Consider the following 9,497-nt stretch of genomic DNA (forward strand, 5'->3'; position numbering starts at 1 on the left):
AATAAGAAAAACATTATTTCATTCGAGAAACCCGATTTATCCGAATTTGGCGAAGTTTGTTTGTGTACGCAAATATAAAACAAATCTCATCAGAATTCTGAGAGAATCGATCTTAGCGTTAGATATGTGAAAGAGCAGTGTAATGGAGCAGAAGGTATCAGTGCGAAGGACTTTTCAGGTAGGTGAATATGCAAAGAGATCAGAGGATCGTATAAACTGCTTCACTAGATTTCCATTAATATTTTATCGATTATTCCCGCTTTAATTAACGGTCACGAATAATCGTAATCACTAGAAGACAGGAGACAATTCAATAACAGTAAATCGAGAATCAGAATATAAAAGTATCAGAGTGGTCTTTTTCCTCTCTATATCGACGGAGTGTCTCCCTCATAGCTAATGCATGTACTTAAGGATCGAAGAGAATTTCAATCCGTTAAATCGAGAGGTGACATTGATGTAAAGGATTGACGGCCAATTTACAGGGATGAGTGATGAATCGCATTTTCGGCACCACTCAACTAAATAGACGATGCTGAGTACAACAATGATAAAAGAGAAGATATAAATCGAAATTCTATAATTACGAATATGATTTTGTTAAATCGTTGAATGTGTTAAATTATTACAATTATGTAGTTGTTAATTACGCACCTCTAATTGCACCATTAATATAAAGTACTTATTCATTATATTACAATAATTATATTCGCCATTATCTCCAAATAATATTGCAATTAAATTCTGAATTATACAAATTCATAAAGAAACAATTATTTATTCCTTGCCGTATTTACTCCTTTAGACTTAAATAAGCGTGATAAATTTGCCGTCGGAAAAAAAACGACGTCTACAATATTTCCCACGACGCATGCGTGCGTGTCTATCATTTTAATTAAAAGAATTTCTTCTTATTAAAATTTATCAAATCTGTAAAACCGATACATAAATGGATATCAGATAAATAAGAAAAAAGATTTTTATCCCATATTGAATTTCACGCATGTTCTTCTATTTATCGAAGGATTTATAAATAAATGTTAATTGCAATTATTTTTATAAAAAATATCATAATCTGTTTTGCTAATATCAATTTTTTTTTATACTAATATTAATTTTTACGAATAACAAAAAATAAAAAAAAAACAAGTAAAATTTGCTGAAGTAGAAAAAATATTACAAATGGCAACTTTGTTTATTCAATAATTTTATTCCTTTAAATATGAGAATATTGAGGTTCAGTGAACATAAAACTTGTTGCGTCCTTTCTGCATAGCGAATTTAGTGAACCATGTCTTCTCCATGTGGAAACAGAAATAAATATTCAGGTTTTTGTTTTCATGAATAATCAGAAATTTTTAACGGAATTTTTACACACAAATAAAAATAAAAATATTTTTCTTATTTATCAAATATTGTTTATCAATTTTCATATATTAAATTTTTTAATTACAATTGCAATGATTAAATGAGATACTTCAAGTAGCTTCACAATTGTAAGTAACAATTAAGAATCTTTAGTTATAAAATAAATATGTAAAATTAGTAATACATAATTTAATTAATGGGACCTTTTTAATTAAGAAATGTGCAATATCGTCATTGTTAATATAAATTTGGTTGATAACAATTGTAATTTTTTAATGATAACATTTCATAGCAACTGAAATGCACTTTTTATTATTCCAAATTTACTTGATCTATGATATTTACTTCTCAAAAGATTTAAGAACACACTTATATTTTACGCGTGTAAAGGAGGTTTAATTAGAATATAAATTTAAACTAAAACATCAATCAACGATTATATCAAGTGCCATTTTCGTCGCATGCATACGTGCCAAAAGTGTCAAAGGGGCTCTCTTTTTCTTTTAAAGTAACTTAAAAAATTAATTTACCGTCAGATTTGCGAAAAATGTGATTGACGGTTTCGCAGCATCCTTAATGCAAAATCGTGTTAGCGGTATAAAAAAAATGCAAATTTTATAAAGAAAGTTTTTTTTAATATTCTACGTCGGTAATATCAGTATAATCTGCATATGTAGATTAAAATTTGGATCATCGCGGTGCGAGGAATAACACCAGAAATCTACCATGAATAGAAAATCGATAAATTTAAACGAAGTCTAATTTAGGATCAACCTACAACAGTCTGTATTGAAATTGGGCTAGTTATTAAATCCGCATAGTGACCAATTTTGTTTTAACCAATCATCACAAAAATTGCTTTTTTTAGACCTACGCCTATTTTATTCTTGGTGGCGCTTGAATTTTTGATTGCGTAATTTCGCAAATAATCATTATACAAACAAATTAAACTTTAACGTTTTGTGATTTCAGAAATTAGCACTCATTATAAATTACAGTTCGCTGGATTAATTAATTATCAAATGCAAAATTACAAAAAATAACATTAAACGACATTACTTTCAAACGTGAGTATAAAATAATTTTTAAATTTAAATTTTAATCGAATTTTTAAACAACTTTTCTTACAAATTATGTAAAATACAAAATACCAATTTTATGATATACACGTTATGAATTACAATTCATTAGATTAATTATTAAATGTGAAATTATAAAAAAGTAATGAAATTGATATTATTTTCAAACATAAATATAAAATAATTTTTAAATTTAAATTTTAATAGAATTTATGAACAACTTTTCTTCTCACAAATTATGCAAACTACAAATACCGATTTTATATTGATATATTTATGTTTCGTTAATATGCTTATTTATGAAAGCAATCGCAAAAGTAATATCCTGGTAATATTCTTATAATTAAAGAATTTTTAATCGCTTTAATACTTACCGCATAAGGAAAGCAACAAAATAGTGGCAAGGAAGAACCAACCCATACTTCATCAACAGGTCGTTCCGTGAGAAACCGTGCTACATCGTTATACTTCACGTGTACGTCGAAATCGTCAGTGGCTAATGCTGCACATTGGAACAAAGCTCCTTAAAAAAAAAAAAAACATTTCATATTAGAAAGATATACGCTTAAAGCAAAATAAATGAGAAATTCTTAAAAATATTTTTATTTTTAATTCATTTTTATTGACAAAGTAAAAGTGGCAGAAATGGAATTGAGAAGTCTATAATATTAGATTGAAGCAGTTAATATTAAGATGTATTGATATCAATGTAAGCTACACAGTTGCAGGTTATCTCGATACACCGTTAAATGCCAACGTTTCGTTAATATTGCAGTTTACTTCATCAAGGCGAGAAGCAACTCGATATTGATACTTGCCCTGATAAAGTAAACTGCAAGTAAATTGCAATGTTCACGAAACGTTGGCATGATGTATAGAGACGGAAATAATATCCGCAGATCGAGAAGTTTCATTAAAGAAAATATCCGTGGAGGTCTCAAAAGTATTATAGTGTACTGATATATTCATTCATAAAGTATTCCTTTAATAATAATAAAGAAATACTTTAATACTTCTTTCTCTATTATATTAATAAAGAATAAGAAACATAAGATTTCTTATATCTTTAGAATTTATGCATTATTAAATAATTATAATTATAATTGAAAATTTAGCTATTCCCTTTAAATTAATAATTCTCTTTAAATGTGTTCGCCTGGTCACATTGAAACTTCATATTAAACGACCACATCTCTACATATACGTAGAGCTTTCCCATAAGGCGGCTGCAAACGCCTGCATGGTTAACTACTACGGAAGCTCGAAAATTTCCTATCGGTTGCATCGCGGAGGCATACGAATAATTGAAACGACCCATGTCAAGAGCGGCCTCTGTGCTGCGAAACGCGGCATCCTATATAATCGCCGGCGAATAATGTATAAATTCGTTTTCGAGAGCGAGTCGCGCAGCGCTCTCGACATTTCCGTAAACCAGTAAATGGCTTATGCATGAGTGCGTCAGTATGAATCCTGGCTAGCTGCGGGCAAGATTATATTCCTATTCGCAAAACGCCATGGAACGCCATCGCACCCCCTAATCTCTACATTGTAAAATTGATATATAAATCATAACTGTACCATGACTCAATCATCATTATCGAATCGGTATGTATATTATTGCAACCTAATTTCGTAATATATTGTCTAACAGTGTTTAAAAATGGTGTCTTTAAATTTCTTAGTTTTTTTAGTCCATCAAAATTTAATTTAATTAACTTTTCGACATTGTTGCAATCGAACCACAATATTACCACAGTTTTTCTCGTAATATTTTTAAAATCGTCAAAAATGATAGGTATATTTTATGGGCAAAATATATCAATTTCGAGTATTTTATCAAACGGGAGTTTTAATAAATTTCAAAGAATTGATGACTTTGAATGATTAATTTGTTAACGCAACTATCTCTTTTATCTTTGCAAGATCAAATAAAAAATATATTCAGACAAAAGAGTTGCATGAACGAAGCATAAATGACAGAAAATCAATTTTTTATGATCATATAAAAGCCATAGCTATTTTTTTTACTGAATCAAATGACTTTTTTATATAATATGATTTTTCTAATTATTCTGCAACATATGAAAATATTAAGACAAAGATTTTAAAAAAGTTAATAATTTACAAGATATTTTGTAAGTATTTTAATTCGGCATTTTAATATTATATAAAATCTCATATTAATTTTTTTTATAAACGTACAAAAAAATTAATAATTATACATATTACGAGAGATATTTTATATTTCAAATCAATATGTGCTAGAATCAAATATATAATAATTAGTAAACTAAAATATGTAATAACTAATAAATTATTGACTTAGTTAATATACTTATTTCAATAATTTTTTATCAACAACAATTAGAGGAATTATATTATGTAAAAAAATCATATAATTTCATTTACAAAAATAGCCATGATCTTCATATAATCATGAAAAATCGTTTTTTTTTTTTCAAAAATTGATTTTACTATTATTTATGCCCCCTTAAACTATATGACTTTTGTTTGAACATACTTTTTTTTCAACTTCAAAGAGATAAATAGGTCAGTAATCACGTTAGAAATATCTTGTACATATATAAATTTAAAACAAACAATATTTTATATGTATTATTTATCAATGATATAGTACGATAATTAATCCGGCTATATTTGAGTTCATTCATTCCATATTAATTAAGTACATGAAATTATTAGAGAAGAGACTATTATTAGTAATAGTTAATAGAATTCTACGTGCCGATTTATTGAATAAATCGTTGAATTATATTACCAAATGAATATATATGACTAATAATGGCTATTAGCCTCAACAACTCAGCATATAAAAATATACAATTTTTCATTATAAATCTTGTTATTAGAATAAGAGAGATATTTCTAATTAATATGCTAACTAGGGTCATCAATTATATTAAAGAAGCAATTTACGAAGAAACTGTAGTTGTTAATTGCAAAATCGTGTTTCCTGTGATTTAATTTATGACGTTTCCGAAATTAAATTTTAATCACGCACAGTAGAGTAATTTGTAGTAGCCAAACGCGTTCTAGAAATACCTTTATTTATGCATGCGTGCATAAATAATATATGTGTGTAAAGTGCGTGTAATTTGTAAAATGATTGTGTAAAATTTGCAAAAAATACAAAAAGATTCTATTCTCCAGTTTCAAGATACCTTTATCGATTTGCGTTTCTCGTCGAATACTATCGTTGGAAAGGGAGTTTTACTATAAATCGAAGGAGATTACCTGAAAAACACTCAGAAGTCAGATGCAGTGTAAGGGATCGTCATTGCAGTCTGCATTCGTATCGATAAAATTGCGCTTTTAATATTGTTGTAAATATTAAATCGAATTATGATTGCGTCCCATTTGGCACTCAAAACGTTTGTGAGCATCATTTGTCCTCACTTAATATTTGATAAACAACAAGGATAAAATGATTTCAGCCTGAGACATAACTGAAAAGCACAAGCAATAGAAAAACAAATATGTGATGTATCATTTTATTCTTGTTTTTGACATTTGGTGAACAACATTATAAGGATAAAATAATACGATTATGGCCCAGTTTTTCATTATTAGGTTAACTTGTAATTTAGATTTAATCTCATTTAACTTGATGATAATGTAATCGTTTTTTTTTCTAGCTGTGATTAATCACTAATATTTTTGTAGTGGCAACTTTAAAAATTATTCATTACAAAACCATCAGTTTGTGACTAACTATAGATAGAAAAGACACAATTTTTTACATTATCAAAATATAAGCCTAATAATCACAAGAGTCAACCAGCTTCTTCTTCTATTATTATTATTATTATTATTACTATTAAATGCATGAAATACATTTAATATAAGTAAGAATATAAGATATTCGATCGCTCCTAAGACGTACAGTCGATGACTAATTGAAAAATTAATACAAAATGTTATAAGCCCATATAGAGCTACTATTATAATAACATTAATAAGAAATTCGGTAAAATTAAATTCGACCGCCATTATGCACAATAAAACACTTGTATTCCTACAAACCTCTTACGTCATAATTGATGGTTCCCAGATAAATCCCAGCTCCACGCGTTGAGTTGATACGAGCAATAATAAATTGGAGGGCGTAAGGAAATCATCACAGAAGACAAAAGTTAACTAACAAATGAAAAACCGGACCTATGCTTATCGTGCGCTTTATAGAACGCGGCCTATGCCCTATGAATAGTGATCCCAGCACCATCTATGAAGAATCGATCTTAAGGCCGGTATTTATAGTCGGATTTTATATTTAAGACCGTCTTAAGTACAGTCTTAAAATGTTATGAAGTAATCAGAGGGCCGTATTAGCGACTTAAGATATGACTTAAGACGGTCTTAAAATAAGAACTGACTATAAATACCGGCCCTAGTCATGAATCACGTGAGTAGTTCACAGTACTTCGATTTGGCGGTCGGTGCGTTTATCGATGACGTAACGATCGGTGGCGGTGGCGGTAGCGCCGGTGACGGCTTTCGTGGTGTCTCATCGTTCCCGCGCATTGTCAAGTTCGCTTTGTTAGTTCGAACAGGCGTGAACGGGAAAAGTTTAGAGCGCTTTAAAAACTCCTATGAGGGTACCTCGAAAATTATTCGAGAACTGTATATTTTTGGATGCTGATCGCGTGTTAACATATCCATCTATGTGTATCGATCGAGTTTTGTGAGTGAAATAATGGCAAATCGAAGCCAGCCGAGTGACATCGATCGGATCTGCGAGGCGATACACGGTTTACAGAAATCCTTGGAATGCACGATTTGGTAAGTCTGCATTCGCGACGTCGCGAACGTGAACAGATTCATCGGTCTCGTATTCTTGTACAACGCAATCAATTTGTTATTGTGCTGTTTCGTGCGTAATGACTGGGATAGATATAGGTTAGGATCGTGCAGTGCAACAAGTGTCCACCTCGCAGCAATCATGAATCGTACCGAGGCAGTTGACGATTTTCATAGATTCTGCATATGAAAGACATGTTAATAATATTCTCACTACCTTAATTTAATATCAGGCAGATTTTTTTATCTAGATAGAAGTCAAGTATATGTAAACTGTAAACAAAGCAATATGTATCAAACATAACATTATGATACTATTTAAACAATATATCATGAATAACGAAGGAATTGACAATTTTTATTGATTTTATATAAGAGATATTATATTAATTAAAGATTATAATTAACTCGAAGAACTTTAATTAAATATCAAGCTCCCTTATATTTTTATCCAGAGAAGTATATAGACAAGGAAATGTGTTTCAAATCTAAGATTATAATACTATTTAAAGATAGGACAATATTGGGTTGTGATTTCATTCTAACTAGTGTATATTAGTTGTACTTAAAATGAAATAGATATATAATATATTTGGGCAAAAGCAAGATAATTTTAATGCAGTCTAGTGTAGCAATAAAGAACTGGTTCATTATATGATGAATCGCAGCAAAGCAATTGACAGATTTACTGATTCTACATGAGATACTATATTAATAAAACTTTAAATATCTTAATTAAGTATTAAGCTCGCTTATAGGTTTTTTATTCTTTAAATGAATCAGAGAAATATATAGACAAACAAATGTATTTTAAATATAAGATTATAATATTTGAATAATATTATGTAGCTAAACTAGCACTTATACGTTATGGTTGTACTTAAAATGAAATAGATATATATTTGAAATTTGGTGAAAATAATATAAACAATTTTAATGCAATCCCCTTCCAGTGCAGTGACAAAGAACAGATTTATATTATGAATTACAACAAAACAATTAACAGATTCATTGATTCTACATGTGAAAGTCATATTAATTAAACTCTGGGTACTTTAATTACAAAAAAATATGTATCAAACATAAGATTATAATACTATTAAACAATATTTATTAATTACATTCTTAGTGATCAATTATTTGTGTAAATCAAGATTTGATTAATATTTTCAGAATAGTATTTATAACTAGTCATTTTATATTCTTTCAGTTTGGAGTTCCTGACAGAACCTACCAAGACCCGATGTGGTCATTCATTCTGTAGAACTTGTGTAGGAAAGGTCTTACAAATGAAAGACGCTTGTTGTCCACTGTGCAAGAAGAGTCTTAATAGACGCAATATTTCCAAGGATGATGATCTGCAAACTTATATCGAGAAATTCAAAAATCTTGTCACTGCCATCCAGAATGATACTAACATCGAGTATACTGAACGTAAGCACATTGCAAAATTTTGCTTCCCTGAATTGACCGAGTTTCGATTGTATCCGAATTAATGCGACATAAATCAATTTGAAATCTCTATCTGGATTATCGGTTAATCACAATCAGACGATAAAATTAAATTGTAAAAAAAACGTAGATAAGATATAATTCTTCTGGGAAACGATTCTAATACCACTAGAACGCTACGATATTGAGAATCATTACTGCACAGATAAAATAATCGTAATTTTCGTGGTAACTATTGATCCGCGATCTGCTATTGTGTTATTCAACTGGGAACGGAAGTTAAAAGCACGGCGCAGTAGATGCCCTGCCGTAAAAGTACATTAAGTGAGGTCAGCACTACGTTCCTCGCTGTGCGCAGGATGGTGGAGGCCTGAAAAATTTAATTCTCGATACTCTTGGGTGCCTCGATTCATGCTATACGTTTTAGAGAAAGCTCAATGTTTTATGAGGCCCTGGAGTTTGGGTATCACGTACCTTCCCGACGTTATGCAGCTCCCTTGCATTGAATATTCGAAATGTCCTTACTGTAGATTTCCTCTGGTCATATTTTTCATTTTTTATTATAACGTCATACATTAATCACATTTTGTTGATTTATAAAGATATATTCCATGAAAACGGAAAATAAATGATTCGTAAATAACTATGTAAAATCGAACTATTTTTAATTTTATTTTAAAAATGAAATACATATCAAAATTTATACGAGATTGAATACATCCAAGCGCATCGTGACTTTGTATTTAATTTTATCACAACTTGATTGTAAAATATATATAT

General features: G+C 29.5%; 2 protein-coding genes across 3 annotated transcripts in view; one reads left to right on the forward strand and one right to left on the reverse strand.

Annotated features, from left to right (window-relative positions):
• The window catches only part of LOC108750593, an 86,517-nt gene that overhangs the window by 4,435 nt on the left and 72,585 nt on the right, over positions 1 to 9,497 (reverse strand). The window contains exons 3-4 of the mRNA XM_018490125.1: positions 2,822 to 2,970; positions 1,899 to 1,940 (exon numbers count right to left, since the gene is read on the reverse strand). Of these exons, the coding sequence (XP_018345627.1) occupies positions 1,899 to 1,940; positions 2,822 to 2,970 (191 nt within the window). The remainder of the gene's footprint in view (positions 1 to 1,898; positions 1,941 to 2,821; positions 2,971 to 9,497) is intronic.
• The window catches only part of LOC108750591 (serine-rich adhesin for platelets-like), a 10,695-nt gene continuing 8,196 nt past the window's right edge, over positions 6,999 to 9,497 (forward strand). For both annotated transcript variants that reach the window (XM_018490120.1, XM_018490121.1), the window contains exons 1-2: positions 6,999 to 7,247; positions 8,476 to 8,699. In XM_018490120.1, coding sequence (XP_018345622.1) covers positions 7,162 to 7,247; positions 8,476 to 8,699 — 310 coding nt within the window. In that variant the 5' untranslated portion in view covers positions 6,999 to 7,161. The remainder of the gene's footprint in view (positions 7,248 to 8,475; positions 8,700 to 9,497) is intronic.

Source organism: Trachymyrmex septentrionalis, unplaced genomic scaffold, assembly GCF_001594115.1.
Source record: "Trachymyrmex septentrionalis isolate Tsep2-gDNA-1 unplaced genomic scaffold, Tsep1.0 scaffold37, whole genome shotgun sequence".
In the NCBI taxonomy this organism is placed as follows: Eukaryota; Metazoa; Arthropoda; class Insecta; order Hymenoptera; family Formicidae; genus Trachymyrmex; species Trachymyrmex septentrionalis.